This window comes from Macrotis lagotis, chromosome 7 (genome assembly GCF_037893015.1).
Source record: "Macrotis lagotis isolate mMagLag1 chromosome 7, bilby.v1.9.chrom.fasta, whole genome shotgun sequence".
NCBI classification, from domain to species: Eukaryota; Metazoa; Chordata; class Mammalia; order Peramelemorphia; family Peramelidae; genus Macrotis; species Macrotis lagotis.
The window spans coordinates 84,479,605-84,505,038 of NC_133664.1; the positions used below are offsets into that span (position 1 = coordinate 84,479,605).

Sequence of the window (25,434 nt, forward strand, 5' to 3'; positions counted from 1 at the left end):
AATTGCCCTTTTCTGAACACTCATATTTGAAACTTCACACTAAAGGATAAAAATGAAAATAATTTATTCCTAAAATCTGTATATAACATCAGAATTTACACCATTAAAAACCTTACAAGGGTGTCTGCTTCAGCAGTACATATACTAAAATTGGTAAAATATAGAGATTAGCATGACCCCTGCCACAAGGGTGACCCACAATTCATAAAATGTTCTATATTTTTGAGTAAAAGGCATCTTCTTAAAAAACAAAAACAGAAAAACCTCACAAGGGTTACATTTGATCATCTGGCTTCACTCTTTCTTTCCCAGGTTTGATATTTATATTTCTGACCAACTCAACTTTATACTGTCTGCTCCTCGAGTATGCCTCTCATCCTTGTCAATATTTTCATATTTTTTTTAGATTTTTCAAGGCAATGGGGTTAAGTGGCTTGCCCAAGGCCACATGGCTAGGTGACTATTAAGTATTAAGTGTCTGAGGCCGGATTTGAACTCAGGTACTCCTCACTCCAAGGCCAGTGCTCTATCTACTGTGCCACCTAGCCACCCCCATCCTTGTTGTATTAACAATCATGTATAATCTCCAACCTTGGGTTATTACCATTAGCCACTACATCTACTTCATGCTGCTGAACCATCCTGATGTAAGTCCTACAATCACGTTTACTGAATCCATTGCAAAAATAATTTTTTTCTCAACCTGACCTTCAGTGAACTCTGGCAATATTTTTATTCTTCCCTTACCAGTTCTATATGCAATGGCCTTTTCTAAACCTTTTTCCCTAAGATTTCCTGATCTTGACTACCCACCCATCTGATTCACCTGCCAACTCTAATGGCCTTTACTCAGTTCTTAGCTTTCCTGTCCTCTCCATGGTGGTTCAAACCATTCTCCTTTTAGAAACATGCTCTTCTCTGAGTTTTCATAACACTATTCTCTTCTGACTTTTCTGGTTGTTCTTTCTTAGTCTCTGTTGCTGGATCAATCATTCTCTTCTGACTTTTCTGGTTGTTCTTTCTTAGTCTCTGTTGCTGGATCAATCATCCATGTTTCACTCATAAATGTGAGCATATCACAGTGCTCTATCTTGGGTTAACTCCACTCTCTCAGGTATCTCATCAATTCCCATTGGTTCAATTATTTTCTCTAATCAGATGATTCCTAGGTCTATTTATACAACCCTAGTCTCTCTTGATAACTCCAGATTCACATCACCAAAAGTTAAATACACTTTCAAGTGAAAGTTCCATAGGCAGCTCAGACTTAACATTTTCAAAATAGCATTCATTTTCTTATTCTCAAAATCCATACATGTACATTCTTTTCCTTTTAAGTTAACTTTCTAAATTCTTTCCCTTCCCCATGCTTGAAAAGGCAAGCAAAATGATACCAATTATATATGTGAAATTATTCAAAACATTTACATATTAACCATACTGAAAAAGTGAGAAAATTATACTTTATGCACTCCAAGTTCATTAGTTCTCTCTCTAGAGGTGAGTAGTATTTTTTTCATCATATAATTCAAGTCCTCTTGCCTGGACTACTGCAACAAAGGTCTAACTGCTTTACCAGATCAAGTCTCTCACCACCCCCCCATATAGAATTCATTCTCCACACAACTGCAAATAATGATATTCTTAATTGTCAAGTCCGAATATGTAATCCTGCTGTTCTAAAAACTCAAGGAGTTGGTTACCTATTGCCTCTAGGATAAAATGCAAGCTTTCTTTGGAATTTAAAGCCTTTCACAATTGGTTCCAGCTTACCTTTCCTGTCTAATACCCATTACTCCCAATCAACAACCCAGTCAAACTTGATTCTTCATACAGGACATTCCACTTGCTATCTTAATGCCTTTTCGTGGGTCGTGCCCTACACCTTCCTTCTTCACTTCTACTTCTTCAAATCGCCAATGTTCTTCCAATCTTAGTTCAAGTATTTTCCTAGATGTAGCCTTTCTTCCTAAAATTACTTTTCATTTATTTTTTATATATGAGACATTTACCCCCATAAAATGTTAAGTTTCTTGAGGCCAGAGACTATTTGTTTGTGTCTTTATATCCCCAACATGGTGAAGAATATCGATTATTAATAAACCATTTAAGGTTTGAAAAGAATTTTACATAATCTCTAAACTGATCTCATATCAACCCTATGAAGGTGCTAGGAAACTGAGGCTAAGACTGATTAGGTGAGTTGCTCCAAGTCTAAAGTGGGATTTTTAATTCTGCTTTCTTACTTGATTTCGTGATGCATGTATCTACTTCCCTAATACCTATTCCCTTTTAGCAAGATATTATTTCATTTAATTCCACTGGCTTAAATGATCTCCTACATTTTGCTCTACCAATCTAAATCTTTATTTTTACCAGCTTTGTTCAAATCAATCAAACCAATTTAAAACAATGTTTGTAAACTTTTGGGAGAATGTGAAGAATTTGGAAAAGTATCAAACACAAGAGCACTTGAGAAACTTTTTTTCATTCAATTCTGAAAACATTTATTAAATGCCGACTCTAGGCAAGGTAATGTGGTAGGTAGAGGATACAACGTGATGAAGAAACAAAATTATCAGGAAGCTTACAAGAGAGCTTGAATTTCAAATGTTTTAAAGAGCTATTGTGGTGAATGTGAAGTCAATAGAGATAAATAATATGACTGCCAAGAAAACCAGTTTATATTACACAGCATAAATTTGTTGTGGGTCTAGTCTGCAGTGTTTTATTATTTCCTCCAAAAGCTTTCAGCTGCTCAGAAACTGAGAAGAGGATGAGATTTACTCTGTTCAGAGTTATAATGTCAAAAAGAACAAAAGGTCAAAGAAACAAGGAATTCAAGTATTGAAAATGGCAATATTGAAGCGGTTGGCCATTGAGTTAAAGCAGAGTAGAAAAGGAAATGAAGCCAAAATAACATTGAGGAAATGGGACAGTGTGGAAAAATCAAGGAACTTTAAAGGTCACGATAAGGGCAACAAAACAGGCTTAGGAGAAACAACTGGAAGAGGCAGGCCAGAAGATTGTCATCTGAGAGGTGATTAGCCTGAATGTACAGCAGTTTCAATAAGGGTGAAGCTAAACATTAATCATCCTGGTTGGCACCTGAAGCAGAGTGGAATTGTTGGTTTCAGGAAATGAGTTCAAAGAACTCAAATAATCTCCTTTTAGAAGGATGATGAATAACAGTCACTGAGCATAGTACAGAGAGGGTGGAGGAGATGATGAGTATTCTAGGCAAAAATGGTCAAAAAGACAAAAACTGGTATGTTTGAATAGTGTAAACACAGTATGATCATAAGCCTTGTAGTTTTAAGGTACTTTTAAAATCAGGGTGACACACAAGCTTAATTAACAAAACTTAAAATGGCAGTGAGACTTTGGGATTATATAAGGACTAAAGATTTACCAAAATATAACTTGTTCTAGTTATGAATTTGGACTGATTCAGGTTTCCCTTGAAACTCACAAGAGATGAATTATGGAGTAACTGATCATTATAATAAATTGATTAGAAATATTGAAAGTATTTCTACAGAACTTAGTCTCATCTCTAGTCTGGTTCTATTAGCATAAATCTAAGCGTGTAAGTGAAATCGCAAACTCCTAGTTTATAGTCATTAGATTATCAAGCATCTGGATACTTAACATTAATTTAAGGATAAAAGTTTATTAAAAACAAGAAGAAAAAACTCTTCCAAATTACTGTATTCCCAATGTAATTTTTGTACTCAATGTTGTTTTTACAATCACATTTTTAAACATAACCAAAACCCATTTTATAACTTAACTTCCTGTGTTGACTTGACTCCAACAGCAGTTGGAAATAAACAATATTACCGCAACATTAATGCTGAATTATTAATGATGATGATAATCAAACATCAAGTAAACAGAGACATATTAATTTCAAGCTCCATTAGGAACAGAGAGAAGAATAACCACTAAAACTCAGGAAGGAAAAATTAGCAAAAAAAAATTTTAATGGACAATTTTTGCCCCCAAAACAAAAGCAACTCAGTAGGAATCATTTATAACAATTAACTTGTTATCATTTAATGAGCAGAAAAGAGTGAAATACATTATCCCCATCCAGATATGAATTCCACTGCATAAAGAGAAAAAGAAACAATTTTTCCCTGGACAAAGAAAATAAAAAGACATCTCAGATGAGTGAATAGAGGTCACATTATAATGTAATTCTGAGCCCAATTTCTTCCTAGTGAAGTTGAAGCCTATGAAGGAAAAGTCCTCACAATGGCAGCTCTTCTGAGAGAAAGGTATTTAATGTTCTATTTCTACATAAATCCTGAAACTGACAAATCTAGTCTGTAATCGGTGGGTTGAATACTGGACAAAAAAGAAAATACAATAAATGGTCCTTTAGAAAGAATCCAAACAATCTAAAACAACCAGACTAGGAGAAAGAGATAGATGATAAAAGCACAAGCTAAGAGCAGGAAAGCCAAATCTCCTTATCCACAGTGATTTATCAAAATAATAAATGTTTATAATGACACTCGAGTACTTTGACATGTGTTAATAAGTGCCTTAAAATTACTAATGTTGAATTTATTCAGTTGGTAATAGCATTCATGTGGCAAGAGTGGGCAAGCTAATGCCCTTCACCTCATCCAACTAGCCAATTATTCCGACCAGGTCATGTTGCCACCTGCTTGCCAACTCTTCCTCATTTCTCCTAATCTAAATCAGCTCTCACCTCACTACACCTATGACTCTAAATCCTGGACTTCCAGACTTCTTTGAAAAGTTAATTCAGCTCCTGGAGTTAGCTCCCAAGAATACAAAACTTGACTTCAGCTGAGGAGAAAAACAGTCTTTTCCTATTGTGGCATAATGATCCAGCTGAGGCACTCTGGGTCCCCACTACCCTTGTGCAGCATAGTACAGAACTAGTGAAAGGTCCTGGAAAACCTGCAAATTTTTGCAATGATGTCAGAGGAGATTCCCTGAACCCATCTTGGCTGTTGCGACTGGACAATGCCCATGCCAAAGTTAAATATCAAATAGCCAATTAACCATCTTGCAAAGAAAAACCTATTCCAAAGAGATTTGTTTTAGCTTTATAATCAGTCATATTAGAAATGATGTTATCAGATTTAGTGCTAATTATTCTAGGATTTTTTTTATTGCTCATCATTCCATTTTCCATGTGGGCATAAAGTATGTTTCATTTTTCTTAGAAAAGTTAATCCACTCATTTTTAGAAAACCTGTCCTAGAGCCTTGCACTCTTTGAAAGATGAATTATTTAGTACAACTTGGTCCACTTACCCAACTATATCTAATTGGCCCCAAACCATGATTCACCTTTCACATCTCTTCAAGTCACCCACCTAGGCCACCTTGCTATCTACATGCCACCACATATCTACATTCTCTGCAATCTCCTAATTTCATGCTTCCCCTTGGTGCTTTCTACCTCTTTCTCTGCCATAGCAATCAAATCAACAGTGTCATTTCTTCTGGAAAGAGGATATGCATTGACTGCCCTATATATCAAACCATCATCACTTCAGAGTGATGATGGGGCAGCTAGGTGGTGCAGTGGATAGAGCACCAGCCCTGGAGTCAGGAGTACCTGAGTTCAAATCCGGCCTCAGACACTTAATAATTACCTAGCTGTGTGGCTTGGGCAAGTCACTTAACCCCATTGCCTTGCAAAAACCTAAAAAAAAAAAATTCCCTTTTCTGGCTAACATTAATACATATACATATACATATACATATACATATACATATACATATACATATACATATACATATACATATACATATACATATACATATACATATACATATACATATACATATACATATACATATACATATATATGCCATCTTCTTCTGTTAAAATGTAAACTCCTTGAAGGCAACAATTGTCTCCCTTATTGAACTGGTATGAGTATAAGCACATTCACAGTAAGCACTTAATAAAGTTCTCTTCATTCAATATAAAATCAGTTTGGATAAAAAAGATATTGGTACTGGATTATGAAAAGTTTTAAAGGACAAATTAAGGAATTTTCATTTATACTAAAAGCAACAGGAAGTCAATGAAATTTTTTTAGCAAAGGAATGTTATGTTTAGATTGTGCTTAAGAAATATCAATTTATAAACTGTGAGAAAAATGGATTGAGCAGGAAGGTTGATTAGAAGGTTATTGAAGTAAACCATGTAAGAGGAATTGAACTAGTGTGACTACAGAGTACTTAGAAAGAAGGATAGAGGTAAGAGAAACTTGGGAAATGGTAACAAGAAAAATAGCACAACTGTTTGGATATGGAAGAGAACAGAAGAATCAAGGAATACTTTGTGGACTTCGGTTACAAGAACAATAGTCCTCCCAAGAGAAAAAAAGGGAAGGTGAGAAGAGAAGTGGGTTTAGGGAGAAAATCAGTTCCATCTTGAGGGTATCTATTATCTTAAGTAATGTCAAGGATAATGTATCAAGTTACACCATTCTAGGTACTATAATTCCTAAACTGAAATCATAATACCCCTTTTTATCAAACAATATTCCTCAGGGGAAAAAATGGCAAAATTAAGAACTGATTCTCTTTAATTATGCTGGTTTTTCTAAAAAGCCAAAACAATATCCAATGTTCATTTTGAGGTCTATTTTGGATGGGCCGGTTTTGTGATGCATGTGGGACATCTACATGAAGATGTCATAGCACACAGCTAGTTCAAGATAGAAGCTTAAATGAGAGATACTAGCTGGATATATGAGTTACGCTGGAGAAAACTGTTTCAGTACAATATTAATAGCACATGTCAGACTGCAGTGGCTTGAAAAATAAGTAGGAAATGAGGGAGTAGAAGCATAGATATTTGCTAGAAACCAAAAATGATTATATGGTCAAGAAGATTTGCATATGATGAGGTTACAAACTACACTAATTAGAGGAGGTACCCACCTAGATGAGATCACACATTATAATAAAATGTGTTTGGAATTTTAGTATTATTCTATTATATTCAATTTTTTTAAAACTCTCAATCCACATATGAAGCATATGAAAATTTTGAGCCAAAGGATCAGATTAATCAAAACAGAACATTTCTCAATCATTCTGAATAAAACAGTTTACTTCAAAGAAATAAAAAGATGGGATTTTTAGAGGCTCCAATTGTGTAGAATAAACAACTCAGGAAAAAAATAGGACACATGATTCATCTTGCAACTTTTTCAAAATTCTAAAGAAAACTTAATAAGCATTAACTAGTTATTTCCTATCAAAATGTCTAACATTTATATAAGAGTTCCTTTAATAGTCAATAGTCAGACAATGAGGTGGCAAATCCAATCTCAGACCTTTACTGGCTGTGTGAGCCTGGTCAAGTCACATCCCTGTTTGCCTCAGTTTCCCCATCTGTAAAATGAGCTGTAGAAGGAAATGGAAAACTACTGCAGTGTCTTTGTCAAGAAAACCCCAAATAGGATCACACAGAGTTAGGAATGATTGAACAACAATGAATATTGATTATGCACCAATAATGTGTTAGAATGTACAAAAAAGTGAAGAGATATATCCCTGGCCTCCAAGGAATTCACATTCCAATGTCAAAGCAACAAACAAATACACAGAGGGGCAGCTAGGTGGTGCAGTGGATAGAGCACTGGCCCTAGAGTCAGGAGGACCTGAGATCAAATCCAGTCTCAGACACTTAATAAGTACCTAGCTGTGTGCCTTAAGCAAGTCACTTAACCCCATTGTCTTGCAAAAAAAAAAAAATGGAAGGCATTAATACCAGAGCTCCTAGGTAAAGGAGAAAATATTGCAATCAAAACAAAGGAACAATTCAAGTTTGCCTTGCAAAAATCTAAAAAAAAAAAAAAATTTGCAAAAGCCAAAGGAGCTAGGAATACAACCTAGAATCACCTACCCAGAAACACTGAGTATAATCCTTTAAGCAGAAAAATGTAAACAAGAAAGAGAAATCATAAGGAATTTGATAAAGTTAATCTGTTTACATTCCTACCTGGGAAGTTGATGCTTCTAATGCCTAAGAACTACTTTCTCCACTATTAAGGCAATTAGGAGTACTACATGGACAACAGGCAAGGGTGTGAGTTGAATTTTATGGGATGATTTCTAAAACTAAGGAAGACTAAGGAGTGAGAAAGAGGAATACACTGGGAGGAGAGAAAGGAGAGGTAGAATGAGGTAAAAGAGAAAAAAAAAGGGAAGGTATCAGAATTAATAAGGGTTGAAGGAAAAACTTCCTGTAGAAAAGAATTTTAGTTGGGATTTAAAGGAAGAAGATGAGATGATGAGGGAATGAATTCCAGGCATGGGAGGACAGCCAGAGAAGATGCCCAGGGTCAAGGTGTAAAAGGCCTTGCTCATGGAACAGTCAAGAGGCCAAGGTCACTGCATCAAAGACTATATGAAAGGGAGTAAAATGGAATAAAACAGGAAAAGTCAGATGGGGTTGGGTTTGAACACTAATCAGAGCATTTTATATTTTTTTCTTAATTTTAGGAAAATCACATTGAAAACTGAATGGATGGACGAGCAGAAAAAGCAATGGTCTATGTCAAGAATTCCAGATACATTCAGTCATTCTCTTCCTCTCCCCTCTCTTCCCCTCTCCCTTCCCTCCCACCCCCTTCTCTCTCTCCCTCTCCCTCTCCCTCTCTTCCCTCTCCCTCTCCTTCTTCCCCCTCTCCTTGTGCTTGGTCCAGGGACTAGCACATGGTACTTGTCATACAGCTGTGTATTCCCCTCTCTTCTTATTTTCTACAGATTCACTCTACATAGAGTTAAAAGTTAGGACTAGTAAATTTAAGCACAGCAATTAATCTTGATTGTAAACTTCAAGTTTTTGAGGAAGGAAAACAGCATTACATAATACTTTACTTTGGATTGGGGAAAAATCTTGTAACACAAGTACACAGTTGTTATAAAAGGAAAGAAAATTTATCCAATTAAAACTATCATTAGGTTATTACAATTAAATTTTCATTTTAAAAAATTTCACTGATTATAAAGATGACAAAAATAAAAGGAGACTTGATGTTTCAATCATGGCATCAACACATATTCATTTCCCATATCTCATTTCTCCCTAGCTCTCTATCCTACCAGTCTATTTTACATGTTGCTTGTGACTACACAGAAAAAAGTTTTCATCTACTTAAAGCAAAAGTGATACAGGGAGTGTCTTCATTTTTTGTCATAATGGAATATGATTGTGCCAAACATTACTAAGATGGGTGGTTCACTTCCTCAAGCCTAGAATTATGTCTCTAAAATATTTTAATGGAAATCCTATTTATGGTAACTATTTGACCTATCAATAATTTAAAATAATTTTGATAAGTATAATTAGCTAAATTATTGGTTAACACAAAACTTGTAATAAGAATACAGTACTGAGTTACATTTTTTTGGACCTTAAAATCCCCAAATGTACATACTTTATCAAGGGAAAGGATGACTAAACTTGAAATTGATTAAATTAAAGAGAATTTGGATTATTTATACAATATCAAAATAAAACTTTTTTCACTAACTTTTTAGTTTTTAAGTTATAAATTCTGTTTGAAAAACAGTCATTCAAACAGGTTACCTGGCAAGTAACTAAATGAATAGCTAAGAAGTAGTTTTTAATTCCCATATTGATAAATGGACAAAGGATATGAATAGGCAGTTTTCAAATGAAGAACTCAAAACTATCTAAAGTCATATAAAACATGTTCTGGCTCATTATCAATTAAAGAAATACAAATTAAAGCAACTCTAAGGTACCATCTCACATCAATTAAATTGGCTAATATGACAGAAAAGGAAAGTAGTGAATGTCAGAGGAGATGTGGGGAAATTAGGACATTAATGCAGTGCTGGTGGAGTAGTGAACTGATCCAAATTATTTCAGTGAGCAATCTGGAACTATGCTCAAAGGGTTATTAAAACTGTGCCTTTGACCCAGCAATACCACTACTGGTCTGTAATCCAAAAAGTTTTAAAAACCGGGGGGGGGGGGGGGGGGGAGAAGAGGTGTAAGGCTAGGAGGGAAAGGACCTATTTTTGTACAAAAATATTTTACCAACTCTTTTTGTGGTAGCAAAGAGGGTTTGCCTATCAACAGGGGAACAGCTGAACAAGGTTTAGTATATGATTGTGATAGAATATTACTGCACTACAAGAAATGATGAACAAACTGAGTTCAGAAAAAAAGTAAACTGATTTCAGATTTATATGAACTGATAGAAAGTGAACTGAGCAGAACCTGAAGAACAATATATAAAGTGATAGTAACACACAATGATCTACCATGACTGGCATAACTATCCCCGGAAATACAATGATCCAAGACACTTACAAAGGACTCATTATGAAAAATGCTATCCACCTCCAAAGAAGAAATTGATGGAATCTGAATATATACCAAAGTACACTATTTTTCATTTTCTGTATTTTCACTTTCTGTAATTTAATTGTTATAGCCTAATGATAGTTTCAACTGGATAAATTTTCTTTCCTTTTATAACAACTGTGTACTTGTGTTAAAATATTTTTCCCATCCAAAGTAAAGTATTTTTCACTTTCTGTATTTGTATTTCACTTTCTGTGTTTCCTTTCGGTCTGTGTCTTCCTTCACTATATGAGTAATATGATAATATATTTTATATGACTGAACACATTTAAGCTATATAAAATTATTTACCATCTCAGGAAGATGGAAGCCAAGAAAGGGAGGGGGAAAATTTGGAACTCAAAAAAAAATTTAAATGAAGGATAAAAATTGTCTTTACATGGAACGAGGGGGGGGTGGGAAATAAAACTTTTTTTTAAAACAATTCTTTTTTCTTTTTCAAACCAAAACTTGTCTAACATTGTCTTTCCTTCTTCACTTTCTGAGACCTAATTTGTAAGCAGATTTGACTACCTACTTATTCAACAAATATATATTATATATAATATCTATTGTCACAGTATAGATTATATATGTATGCTACAGTAATACTATGATAGTTTATACATATATATATTTTGCATATATATATATATATATATATATATATATATAAAATATACACATACACATACAGATATATATATAAATTTCTGGAAAAGAAAACAGATACAACTGACCAGTAGAAAACGTCGCTGTCCTAAATGTCCAACCACAATCTTTTAACTTTATATAGTGATGTATCCTGGAGTCCTCTCGTAGATCCCACAAAACTATTGAGCCATGAATTGTTCCAGCAAATAGTAAAATTGCTTTAAAAGGGCTAAAACAGCAGCACATGACCTTTCAAGAAAGTCAAGAAAAGAAACAAATAACTGTACTGTTCCAAGACTACAATTACATAACAAACATAATCCTTATATTTTTGTTGAGTTTCAGAAATGTCTGCATTAACCTCTTCCTACTCAATTGACTTACTTGATTTCACTTTTCCTACTTTCACCATTTTATTTGTAGGAAGTTCCTGTATTAAAAAATGTATTTTCAATCCTTGAAAACTAATTACTAAAGAAATTATTCTTCTTCACACTCTTAGGCAGGAGTTCAAGGTTAGAAGAAAAGTGAGAGAAGCAAAATAATTTAAATTTTCCTTTTTTTCTCAACTCAGATCTTGACAAAAGCACTTCAAAATCTGCCCCACCCCCTCTCTTCTAGTCTCCCTTATACCTTGCATTCTTTTTTTTGGGGGGGGCCAGGCAAATGGGGTTAAGTGGCTTGCCCAAGGTCACACAGCTAGGTAATTATTAAGTGTCTGAGACCGGATTTGAACCCAGGTACTCCTGACTCCAAGGCCAGTGCTTTATCCACTACGCCACCTAGCCGCCCCTTTATAAGTTGTTTTTTTTAGGTTTTGATTTTTTTTTTTTTGCAAGGCAATGGGGTACAGTGGCTTGCCCAAGGCCACACAGCTAGGTAATTATTAAGTGTCTGAGACCGGATTTGAACCCGGGTACTCCTGACTCCAGGGCCGGTGCTCTATCCACTAACGCCACCTAGCTGCCCCTCTACCTTGCATTCTTTATTAGAGACATAAGCCTTGCAGAAGACTCCAACTCTAGACATTTTTAATGGTTATCCTCCATGCTTGGAATGCTTTCTATCCTCACCCTCACCCCCTAATTTCTCTGGCTTCCTTCAGATTCCTGCTAAATGCTCACCTTTTACAGGAAACTTTACTGATGCCCCTTAACTCTAATTCTTAATCCTACCTTCTGTTGATTATCTCATTTTCCTGTATGTTGTTTAAACATAGCTATTTGAATATGGCCTCCCCTTATTAAGTCTGCGAATCCATTGAGAGCAGGGATTGCTTTTTGCCTTTCTTGATATTTCCAAGACCCACTACAGTGTCTAGCAATAGGTGCCTAATAAACGTTTCTTGACTGATTATTGAAAAGAATGTCTTAAATTTATCCTGAGGATCTCTAAAGCAAATCTCTAGCAAGACGAGGGCAAAAAAAATTCTCAATATAATCATCTTCAAGGGAAAATTCACAGCCCTCTTAATTGCAAGGGTAGCAGAAACACTTTTTGGGGGTTTTCTGGATTTTTTTTTTTAATTTCCAAAAGTTCTAAAGAGTAGCCATATAGGGGCAGCTAGGTGGCGCAGTGGATAGAGCACCGGCCCTGGAGTCAGGAGTACCCGGGTTCAAATCCGGTCTCAGACACTTAATAATTACCTATCTGTGTGGCCTAAGAGAATACAATCTATCACTATGAGATCATAGTCAGTTTCAAAAATGTTCTCAAGATCAAAGCTTAAATCTACCAAATAATGTTCTTTGACGATAGTAACTCCTGTCAGACAATCACCTCTTTCAGTAATAGAACAAAGGAGGTTTTCCTGAATCTAACCTCTGAGCAGGGAAATCATCATTCTACTCCATTAATAAACTGATGAAGCAGACAAACAGTGGGACACTGAAATCATCTTTTACAATTTAGTGTCTAACAAAAAAGAAATGCAAACTTTTTCTTACCCTTTCCTCCCCTTTTAAGATATTCTATAATGCTTTTTATTCCCATATTTTTTCTGCTACTTGTTATTATCAATCCACATCTAAGTCAAAACCCTCCAACACCATTCTTTTGGTCAATAAGTACATAATCCCCAAACTGAAAAGATCAACCCTTGAATGTACCTTTGATTCACAGATTAAAACTTTCTGAGGGCTGGAAGGTTGCCAAATATCCCATACACAAAGAATATATCTTTTATCCAGTATATCAGAGAATGGCTTTTCAGGTAATTCATGAACAGAAACTAAAGTCTGTCTCTGGATCTGAGAAACATGTAACGAGGACACTTTTCGATCTAGGGAAGAAACCAAGGAAAAATTTCATTCAAATAAAAACAAGTTGTTGAAAAAAATCCCAATTAAATCAAAGTTAATTTAAAATAGCAAAATACTGAAAAGTTCAATGGTTATGATGTAATCGTGGCTATTTAAATTTGGCTGAATAAACCATTATGGGTTTTTTCTACTGTATTCAAACCAAATTAATTCAATAAATATCTATTAAGTCATTTACTATATGCAAGATAGGTGCTGAGTATAAAAAGAACAAACATATATATACATATATATATGTATATATATATATATACATATATATATATATATATGGCACATTCACATAGATTTGATCATGAATAAAATTTCATTTGGCTTGAAATCATTGTTCAAAAAGAGAAACTTAATTTGGCTATCAATTGTTCCAGTTCAGGAAAGTTTCTGACATGGCCCATTTCTCAAAACTACATAGATAAGTCATTGTGTGTGGTTCTGTGCTTTCACAATGTGTTATATTTTTAATATTATTGGGACTGGAAGATACCTTAGGTAACACAAAAGATCATGTGGTATAGTGCAAGGAGTATTTGAGGAAGAGTCAGAGGTGGACTCTAATCCTATGTCTGCTCCAAATTACTTCTCTAACAAAGGGCAATGCATTTCACACCTTGGTCTCAAGTTTCCTAATCTATAAAATGAGATGATTATTTCAGATGATTTCCAGTTGAATAATTCTATAACTTTCCCTATGGGATAATCTACATTTAGTGTCCTCTCACTTTTTCTAAGAAGTAGATTTTAGTCTTTGCTTGAAAAATGATTGACTTTGGATGAATTGCTATTTTTACCTTTAGGTAAATAGAGGTTGTGATCGTAAAGAAAAATCTTTTATTTTATCTTAAGCAAAAAAATCTATCTTTCATCATTTGTATAGGTTTTGCCTTCTGGAGCTATCCAGGATAAGCTGGACCCCCCCTTTCAAATACTTGAAGCCAGCAATAAATATCCCCCTCTGGCACTACTTAAAAATCATCTGTTCTCCAAAGTCAATGTTCTCAGTTCCTAAACCATTAACCACTGATTGATCACATCAATTAAAAATTTTAGATGAAGAACAAACAATAAGGTCTTACTTTGTAGGAATGGTAGATTAGTGTTCATCTGAGCACAGCTTTCACTAATTTTAAGAGCATTTTCTTGAGACCTGATATTCCAACTGGGTTCAGTTAAAGTACGATCTTCCTCAAGTAATACAGAAATCACCTGTCCAACACAAAAAATTACACTTTAAATGTGAAGGTTTTTTACATTTATTGACTTTACCTTGAAAATTATTTTATTTTTTCCATGAAAATTTGATAAAAAATCATATTTCAACAGTTAAATCAGTTCAACAGCTTAAAAAAAGTCAATTTTCTACTTTTTATCTTGAGTAGCTGAAGTTGATTTCAAATGACACAATATTATAACAATCTCTATAGGCTATTTAAATTGTTTTGTTACAGGAGAATTTGCTGTAATAACCGTAGTATTTGCTTTAACCACTCTAACATACTTGTCTTGAAATATATTAGTAGAGTGATCAGCCTACATGTTTTATCTTCACACTTTACCACTAGCTCTGTAAATGCAAGAATTATCTTACTCCAATTGAATATACTCCCCAATGTCTAACCCAAGGCTCTGCATGGAGCCTACAGTCAAAACTTGTTCAGTTTTATTAATTTACAAAAAATGACATTTCTACTCTGAAATAGCTGGAGAGAAAACAGGGTCCTGTATGCTCTGAAGTGAACTAGAAAGTGAAAAGAAAAGTCTCGATAATTCATATCTGAATATGACAAGTGCTATATTTTCATATCAATACTTTAGAAATATTTAATAAAATACACAGGTATCATTTAAAGAGAAAAGTTGAAATATTGGAACGATATATTAATCAGTGGTTATTCCACACAAGAGATCATTTGCTTCCGTGATCATATGCACTGAGAAATGACCATTCTCTCTTCAGATTTCCCAGAACACTTAAATTTTAGCTCTCTTGAACATTTATCATGTAGTATGCTATAGTTTTAGAATGTGTCTTATTCTCCTATTAGACTATAAGCTTCTGGGATTTGGTTAAAGAAACTTCTCCTTTGAAGTAAAATCTTCCAAAGTTTGTCCAAGCTAATATTTACTGCTTCCATGAAACCATTTATCCATCTTAATCTCTGCCATACCTTCCCCTCCTTTTACCTTCAATCTTTCCTAAAATCAGAATCTTCTTCAATGAATCTTATGTTCTCATTATGTGTATTTAAAGTTTCAGTTTCAGTATCTATTCTTCCAAAGAGTAGTCAAAATTGATTTGTTTTAAGTATTGACTGATTTGATCTCCTTGCTGTTCAAAAGGGAATTTCAAAAGTCTTCTTCAGCAGCACAATTTCAAAGTGTTAATTCTGTGACCTTCAGCTTCCTTTATAATCCAACTCTCACAGCCATATATTACTACTTGTAAAACCATAGCTTTCCTCGCCAGGAAGATGATGTCTCTACTTTTAAGTATGATATCCAGATTTGCCATAGCTTTTCTTCAAAGGAGCTATTGTTTCTGTCTGCAGTGGGTCCAAGAATATAAAATCTGACAATGCTTCCTTTACTTCCTCCCTCTATTGTCAAAAAGTAATTGGACTAGTTGCTTTGATCTTGGTTTTTTCCCATTGTTAAAGCTTCAAGTCAGCTTTTCCATTCTGATCTTTCACCCTCATGAAAGTCTTCTTAATTCTTCTTCCCTTTTTGCCTTCTGAATGGTAGTATCTGCATCACTGAGATTGTTACTCTTTCTCACATTCAGCTTATCATTTCTCATGATGTTCAATTTGAACATTCTTTAGCATTACCCTTCTTTAGGACTGGGATAGAAACTAAGATTTTCCAATCCAATGACAAATGTTGTGTTTTCCAAATTTGTTGACATATTGGATGCAGGACTTTAAAAGCATCAGCTTCTAAAATTTTTAAAAATAATGCTTCTGAAGACCTACTTGACTTCATCTTTCAGGATGTTTGGCTCTAGACCAGTAACCATACCATCATGGTTATCAGTGATGTTAAAATCTCTCTTGTATAGTTCTTCTGTATATTCTCATCACCTCTTTTTTTATTTTTTCCCAATTACATGTAAGGACATATTTTATTAAATATTTTTTATTAAAGATTTTGAGTTTTACAATTTCCCCCCCAATCTTACTTCCCTCCCCCCACCCCCCACCCCCCCACACACAAAAGCAATCTGTCAGTCTTTACTTTGTTTCCATGTTGTACATTGATCCAAATAGAGTGTGATGAGAGAGAAATCATATCCTTAAGGAAGATAAATAAAGTATAAGAGATAACAAGATCAGACAATATCTGATTTTTTTCTAAATTAAAGTTAATAGTTCTTGAACTTTGTTCAAACTCCATGGTTCTTTATCTGGATTCTAATGGTATTCTCCATTGCAGACAGCCCAAAATTGTCCCTGATTGTTGCACTGATGAAATGAGCAAGTCCATCAAGGTTGATCATCACCCTATGTTGCTGTTAGGGTGTACAGTGTTTTTCTGGTTCTGTTCACCTCACTCAGCATCAGTTCATGCAAATCCCTCCAGGCTTCCCTGAATTCCCATCCCTCCTGGTTTCTAATAGAACAATAATGTTCCATGACATACATATACTACAGTTTGCTAAGCCATTCCCCAATTGAAAGACATTTACTTGATTTCTAATTCTTTGCCACCACAAAGAGGGCTGCTATGAATATTTTTGTACAGGTGATGTTTTTGCCTTTTTTTCATCATCTCTTCAGGGAATAGACCCAGTAGTGGTATTGTTGCATCAAAGGGTATGCTTTGGGCATAGTTCCAAATTTCTCTCCAGAAGGTTGGATGAGTTCACAGCTCCACCAACAGTATAATAGTGTCCCAGATTTCCCACATCCCTTCCAACAATGATCATTATCCTTTCTGGTCATATTAGCCAGTCTGAGAGCTGTGAGGTGGTACCGCAGAGAAGCTTTAATTTGCATTTCTCTAATAGTTAACAATTTAGAGCAATTTTTCATATGGCTGTGGATTGCTTTGATTTCTTCATCTGTAAATTGCCTTTGCATATTCTTTGACCATTTGTCAACTGGGGAATGGCTTTTTTTTAAATGACTCAGTTCTCTGTATAGTTTAGAAATGAGTCCAGTGTCAGAATCATTAGTTGTAAAGATTGTTTCCCAATTTAGTACATTTCTTTTGATCTTGGTTTTATCTGTGCAAAAGCTTTTTAATTTAATGTAATTGAAATCATCTAGTTTTTGTTTTTGGTTATGTTCTCCATCTCTTCATTAGTCATAAACTACTCCCCTTTCCATAGATCTAACAGGTAACCTACTCGTAAGGACACATTTTATGTTTATCTTTAAAAAAAATTGGGGGGCAGCTAGGTGGCACAATAGATAGAGCACTGGCCCTGGAGTCAGGTGCCTGAGTTCAAATCCGGCCTCAGACACTTAATAATTACCTAGCTGTGTGGCTTTGGGCAAGCCACTTAACCCCATTTGCCTTGCAAAAACCTAAAAAAAAAAAATTTGAATTCCAAATTTTCTCTTTCCCTCCCCCCCTTCCTTCCTAGAGACGGCAAGCAATTTGTTATATAGGTTATGCACGCATAGTCATGCCAAACATCTTTCCATATTAGTCATGTTGTGAAAGAAGACACAGGGGCGGCTAGGTGGTGTAGTGGATAAAGCACCAGCCCTTGAATCAGGAGTACCTGGGTTCAAATCCGGTCTCAAACACTTAATAATTATCTAGCTGTGTGGCCTTGGGCAAGCCACTTAATCCCATTTGCCTTACCAAAAAAAAAAAAAACCTAAAAAAAAATAAAGAAGACACAGACCAAAAGAAAAAATAACTAGAAGAAAAATAAAGTGAAAAAGAGTATGCTTTGATCTGCAATCAGACATTATCACAGTTCTTTCTCTGGAGGTGGATAGCATTTTTCATCATGAATCCTTTGGAATTTGGCACCCCTTAATTAATCTCTTCCCTTTTTATGTTAACTTTTATGTCTATTATCATGCCCGTTTTTTTGCATGAAATGTCCATTGAGAGCTCTAATTTTCTTGAGGAGCTCTCTTGCCTTTGTCATTCTACTGTTTTTTTTTTCAATTTCTTTGCATTGTTCAATTAAGAGCTCCTTACTGTTCTCTTGGATTCAGTCTTTCCTCTTTCAATTTCCTTCTTTCCTCAGTTATTTGTAAAGCTTCATCAGACAGTCATTATGTTTCTTCTGGAGGATGTTTTTTAAAACCAAAATAAGATCCCTTACAATTAAGAAGTAAAAGTGATGAACAGATTAAAGAGATCTGATACACAGAGCATCTGAAGAAGTAGACTGAGGTTCACAATATTGTACAGAATGAATGCAACAACAAAAATCTCAAAGATTCAAGAAATGCAAGCAGTATCAGGTTTTATATTCTTGGGCTAAAAGACCAATGCTGATGACAACTATAATCATGAAATTAAGACTCTTGTACCTTGGAAGGAAAGCTATGGCAAATTTTAGCAAACTTTAGCAAATTAAAAGGTACTGACATCATGTTGACAAAGGTCCATAAAATCAAAGCCATGGTCTTTCTGGTAGTAATGTCTTACTGTAGGAGTTTGACAGTGAAAGCTGAGTGCTTTCAAGATTCAAGCAGGGGGCGGCTAGGTGGCACAGTGGATAAAGCACCGGCCCCTGGAGTCAGGAGTACCTGGGTTCAAATCCGGTCTCAGACACTTAATTACCTAGCTGTGTGGCCTTGGCAAAGCCACTGAACCCCATTTGCCTTGCAAAAAAAAAAAAAGGATTCAAGCAGAATTGACGCTTTCAAATCCAAATTTTGAGATTTCCTTAGACAGCAAGGTCAGATAAGTCAATACCTAAAAAAAATTAATTCAAACTACTCACTGAAAGGACAAATACAGAAGCTGAAGTTTAAATGCTTTGGTCACATAATAAGAAGACAGGACTCATTGAAAAAAGACCATAATGTTGATTAAGAATGAAGGCAAAAGGAGAAGGGGAGGGCAGGGAGGGCAAAGGATAAGCTGGATAGATGATTTCTTGGAAATAAGGAACATGAGTTTGGACCGTTTGGGAGACAATGAAGTATAAAAGGGTCTGGTGTATGAATATGACTGAAGAAATGAACAATAATAAATCTAATGGATTTTGCATATTTTCTTTGATTTAAGTCTGAATTTCATAATAAGAAGCTCATGATCTGGGCACAGTCAGTCTCAAATTTTATTTTAACTGATGACATAGAGCTTCTCCAGCTTTGGTTACATAGTTTATAATCAATCTGACTTTGATACTGATCATCTATCTGGTGATGTCATAGATGATGACTAGAATAACCTTTCGGGTTGTTGAAAAAAAGTGTTTGCTACAACCAGTGAGTTATCTTGAAAAAACCGTATTAAGTCTTTGCTCTGTTTCATTCAATACTTCAAGGTCAAACTTGCCTGTTATTATAATTATCTTTTGATTTCCTACTTTAGCACTCCAATCCCCTATAATGAATGTGACATCCTTTTTTGATGCTGCTTCATAGAACTGATCAACATTGATCTCTTCAGCATGGTTGGAGTATAGGCTTGTGTTACTATAATGCTGAATGGTTTGCCTGAGATTTAAACACTTACCTCAGTAAGTAGTATCATATAAAATTTATATCACAGAGATAAGAGGGATATGCAAGTGGGACCAGATGATGAAGGTTTTGAAAGCTGAGTCTCAGAGAATTAATTAGGTAATTGATAATGAGGCCCTACTATAAATTCTTTTGCTACGAAATACCATAATTAAAACAATCTATTTTACTGCTGTACCATAAGAACCCTTAGATCTTTCTATCAAACTTGCAAATGAAATCTGGATAGGAGAGACTGCCTGACTTTCCTATAAGTCCCATGCAAATAGAAAGAGTATAATTAATATTTTTATTCATTCAATGCTTTAGGAATATTAATCTGGCAACAATATGCAGAAAAGACTGAAAAAGAAAAATCTCAGTATTAAAAAGTCCTGTTATAAGACTGCTTCAATAATTTAGTTGAGAAATAGTAAGTGAAAAGAAAAATATGAACTTCAGGGTTATCTGGAAAAATAACTGAAAGAATTTAGCAACAGAATGGATGGAGTTAAAGGACAAAGGATAAGGTTAAATACTCTGTCTCCGACATGGCCTATATATTTTGACCTTGTCATCTATACCTTTTTCTCCTTTCATATCCTCCTATAATCTATCTGACCTCTCCTGTCCTTCCAAGTTTCAACTTCATTGTCTCCCTGACCTCCCCAAGAAGCTAAACAGGACCTGGTATAACCAAAGAACATATATCAAAATATGTAAAATCTTCAAAATGAAATTCTTTATGACTTGATGCTAGGACATGGAACTAAGTGTTCTATTAGTGGTTACTTTATTTTATGTAGCTAGATCTGGTAAAAGAGTTCACCATAGTTTAACCAAATCCATGTAACTATAAGGAATGAAATTAAAAAATTTAGTCTTATTTTTGTTTCATTGCTATATTTATTTGTTATAAATGATACACTATGCTATACGTATACCTGTCCTACATTTTTGTCTATGTTAACTTCAGAACACACAAAACAAGTAACCATAGATTGTGTCTTTGTTATTTTATCTTCTTTTGTAACTAAATACAAAACATGAAGAGTAATCTGAATAATGTTATGTATACATAGATATTTAATATACTATTCCAAACATCATTTTTATTATAGCTAATGTTAAGCAACATAGACAGTCCAAGTATTTCATCTTTCCCCATACATTTTAAATATAATCATTTGTAGAACATTGACTATACCTGACAAGCAGCCCGGAGAAAATTGGCTAATCTTGATGTGTCAGTCTTTGTTATGTATATCCCATCAGATGAATCTCTGTTGTTTTTAGTACCTAAAAAAAAGATATTAGGTTATACAGTATACAATACCACAAAATGATAAAAACAGAATTTATAAGACGCATATTGTGACTTAGAAGATTTTGGTAACTAAAACTAACTCAAAAGTGTGTATAATTTTGGAAAGTTAGATGGTACAGTGGATAAAGAGTTGAGCCCAGAGTCAAGGAGACTCATCCTCTCTTGTTCAAATCTGTCCTCTGACAATTACTAGTTGTATGACCATGGGCAGGTCACTTAACCCTGTTTGCCACAGTTTTCTCAGTTGTCAAATGAGCTAGAGGAGGAAATGCTGATCACTCCAATATCTCTGCCAAGAAAACTCCAAATAGGGTCACAAAGAGTCAAACATAACTGAAAATGACTGAACAACAATAACAAAGTAACTAAAAAGTTGTCAGTAAATAGGTTATCAATCTTCCTAAACCTACTAATGATATCCTATGCCTATTTTCCTTCAGTGTCTACAGATGTATTTTTTAAATCAGATCTCTGATTTCAATGGTATAGGGTGCTCCCATGAGGAAACTCTAAGGCAGATCATAAGTGCCACCACTGAGATAATCTAAATTGCTCAAGGTCACAAAGCCAGGAGATCTCAGGTGTGGTACTTGAACATTGGTCTTCATGACTTTGATGGCATTATCTATCCAGTTCCCAAGTCTTCTTCCCCCCTACAAATGCTAATTCTTGCAAACATGCCTTTGGTCATATGGATTTCATTGTCATCATCATCATTATTATCCACTAAGGTCCTACCTCTACTATCCCATATAATATTTGTCCTTCATTTTTGAAGAACACGACATCAGGGAGGTGATGTCATGACAAGCACATGAATTAGATTTGAGTGAAGGGGGCTGAGCTAAGTCACCAGCCTCACTTACTCCTCCAGAATCATCTGAGTCCATTGGCCAGTTTTGAATCAAAACAACTGGAAATGACCCTGGATGTGAGGCAATCAGGGTTAAGTGACTTGCTTGTAAGGGTCAAATATCTGAGGTTGGATTTGATCTCCCATCCTCCTGTCTCCAAGGCCAGTATTCTATACACTGCACCATCTAGCTGCTCTATTATCCCATATAGATAAGTTAACCCTACGGTTGGCATGACAGTCTATGTGGCTGACATCTGATAAGCTGTCTAGATAAATTCAAAGAAGTTCATGACCAGAAGATCACTGGTTGAACTTATATGGCCACAGCACCTTGTTAAACCATATACTAAGGCACAGGGAAGTTGTGGTATGCATCAGTAAAATGGAGTATAAACTTTTGTATAAAATTTAATACGTATATCAAATTACAGATTCTTGAAGTCAGTATAATAATAACAGAGATGGCATTCATATAGCACTTCACAGCTTACCAAGTCTACTATCTTATTTGATTATCACACAAAACTTGTGAGTTAATGTAGGAATGATTTATTTACCCATTGGTAGAATAAATGAATTAAGATGATGAAAAGCAATTTGTTCAACATCACACAGCTACAAATGGAAGGATCAAGATTCACACCCATATATCCTGGCTCCAAATCAGGTGCTATTTTTTATGGCTGAAAATTTAATTTTTGTAAAGTTAATACTATTTTAAATTTACTAAGGAAGATAATTATTTATAGGATACCAAGAGTGATTCCTTTTCCAAAATGAAGAGTTACTACTAATTCATCAATTTTGTAAATTCAAATATTTGTACATTAGCTTTTGGAGAGTAGGGCTCATCTTTATAAAGATAGATAGTAATAATTTTCTCCCCTCGTAGGGATATATTGAGCAAATAACAGTGAGTAAGCAATTTCATAATAAGAACAGCACCTAGAATAATGCCAAGAACTCAGTGAGCCTTTAATGGATATCAATTGATTTTATTTTAAAATAACACTGAAATAAAACAACTGACACAAGGAAGTATAGATGTACCCAGTTTCTGATGAGGCTGTTTTCCAAAAGTTCATTTTTAAGCAGGCAACATTACAGAGTGTGAAGGGCATAGGCTCTTTTAATCCCTTTCTTTGACATATGATTTCATATGGCCTTGGACAGGTCATAACTTCCCAAAGCCTCAAAATCTACATCTATAAAATGGATATAATGCCTAGTCTGCCTTTTTATATGAGTATGTAGGGAAAAAATAAGAAAACATATGACCAAGTTCTTTTAAAAATCATGTAAATTTCTTATATGAATAAGAAATTAATGATTTTTCATACTTCCCACTTTTATGCCTTCAATACATAATATGCTCCCCAAAATTTGCATTCTATTGGATTCCATTTTAACTGCATTAGAGGAGGTATCTATTAAGCTTGGATTATATTCTTTCCCCTCATCACCTCCTGCTGCGCCCCAGTTTTTAAATTCCAAGGTAAATGCTATCTTTCTCCATGAAATAGGCTCTGATATCTGCAGTGGATAACTACTACCTCCATGACTGCACAATAATTTTTATCTATTTAAATCATATAATTTTGTGTTTCTTCCCCCAATTCCAGGTAATCTCAAGATCTATGAAGACATGGACTACATCTGAACTAGATGTGGCATCTTCTCAAATGAGAGCGTAAGCTCTGAACTTCAGGAAATCTGGGATTCTATCACTGTGTATGCTCTCTCTCTTATCAATGTATATCAAGACCTATGCTGCTTGGGTAGTTCATCTTCTGGAGTTGCCATTGCCCCAAATTTCATTATTCTGCAACCAACTAGAGGATGATCCAGACTAAGCTAAGCCAGTTCTCAGATATCAGAAAAATTATCATGAAACCTGTCCAGGTCTGAATTTTCTTCACATCTGCATGCTGGACAATGCTTAACCACACAGGAGACATTTAACAAATGTTTGTGGCTGGGAAGGAAGGAACTTGGACTGCATTTTCCCACAGAAGCAATGCTATAAATAACTTCCAGGCTATCTTACAAAAGTCTATGTAACTTATATTTTATTAATTCTTCAAGGATCTGTGACTTCATCAATCTGGGTCTTCTCAATCACTCCTATAGTCCAGCAGCTATTCAAGGGAGATGCTATTGCCAAAATTTGATCATATAATCAAAGTGGAGATTGTCTCTCTAAGCCTAACTAAGCTGATCTCAGAAGACATCCATTATCAAACTCATATCTAAAGCCCTTGCAAATTGTTAGCATCTGACTAGAGTTTTTTCCTCAGTTGCTTTCCAGAACACTGGGTTCACCTACCAACATCCCATAAAGAGGCATAACAGAAAGATTTGAGTGGAAAATTCAACTCATATCACATCTAATGTTTGTCTTTCATTTTTGAAGACCACCACAACATCAGAGAGGTGATGCCATAACAAGCACATGAATTGGATTTGAGTGGGGGGGGGGGGGGTGCTGTGCTAAGTCACTAGCCTCAGTTTCTCCTCCAGAACCATCTGGGTTCAGTGGCCAAATATGAATCAGGATGACTGGAGATGGCTTTGAATGCAAGGCAAGCAGGGTTGAGTGACTTGCTCAAGGTCATAAAGCTAGTTAGAGTCAAGTGTCTGAGGTCGGATTTGAACTCCCAACCTCCTGAATCCAAAGCCAGTGCTACATCTACAGCACCAATATGACATCTAAAATAGTACTAAAGGGGGCGGCTATGTGGAGCAGTGGAAAGAGCACCAGACCTGGAGTTAGAAGTACCTGAATTCAAATCCAGCCTCAAACACTTAATAATTACTTAGCTGTGTTACCTTAGGCAAGCCACTTAACCCCACTGCCTTGCAAAAAAAAAAAAAAAAAAGAAAGAAAATAGTACTAAACAGTAGCTCTGACCCCAGAGCACTGTCAAATCTGCTTAGCTTTAAATTTATCAGGAAGAGGGAGAAGAATTCTTTTGACAACTGGGACATTTCCTATGAAAGCCTTGGAGGGAGTACATGTAAGCATATATGTACATGTAATATATACCTCACAAAAGGCCTACACTTTACTTCTATTTTTAAAAAATTGACCAGAGAGAATGACTATTTATTGGCCTGAACAACAATCCAATGAATGAAGTCCTTCCTTCATACAGATCCCAAAATGTGTCAAAGAGCATATATTAACAACAAAAAAATAATCTCCAAATAAGAGTCAACCTTGTGACTCTTCAGTAACATTATTTGTAC

General features: G+C 35.1%; 1 protein-coding gene and 1 non-coding gene across 4 annotated transcripts in view; one reads left to right on the plus strand and one right to left on the minus strand.

Moving 5' to 3' along the window:
• Positions 1 to 25,434, minus strand: part of DYNC2I1 (dynein 2 intermediate chain 1) — a 123,733-nt gene that overhangs the window by 36,225 nt on the left and 62,074 nt on the right. For all 3 annotated transcript variants that reach the window (XM_074193242.1, XM_074193243.1, XM_074193241.1), the window contains 4 exons: positions 21,210 to 21,301; positions 14,438 to 14,567; positions 13,152 to 13,324; positions 11,130 to 11,292 (listed from right to left, as the gene is read on the minus strand). In XM_074193242.1, coding sequence (XP_074049343.1) covers positions 11,130 to 11,292; positions 13,152 to 13,324; positions 14,438 to 14,567; positions 21,210 to 21,301 — 558 coding nt within the window. The remainder of the gene's footprint in view (positions 1 to 11,129; positions 11,293 to 13,151; positions 13,325 to 14,437; positions 14,568 to 21,209; positions 21,302 to 25,434) is intronic.
• On the plus strand, positions 123 to 224 carry LOC141494571 (U6 spliceosomal RNA). The gene has a single exon (XR_012470483.1). It is a non-coding gene; the product is annotated as a U6 spliceosomal RNA (small nuclear RNA).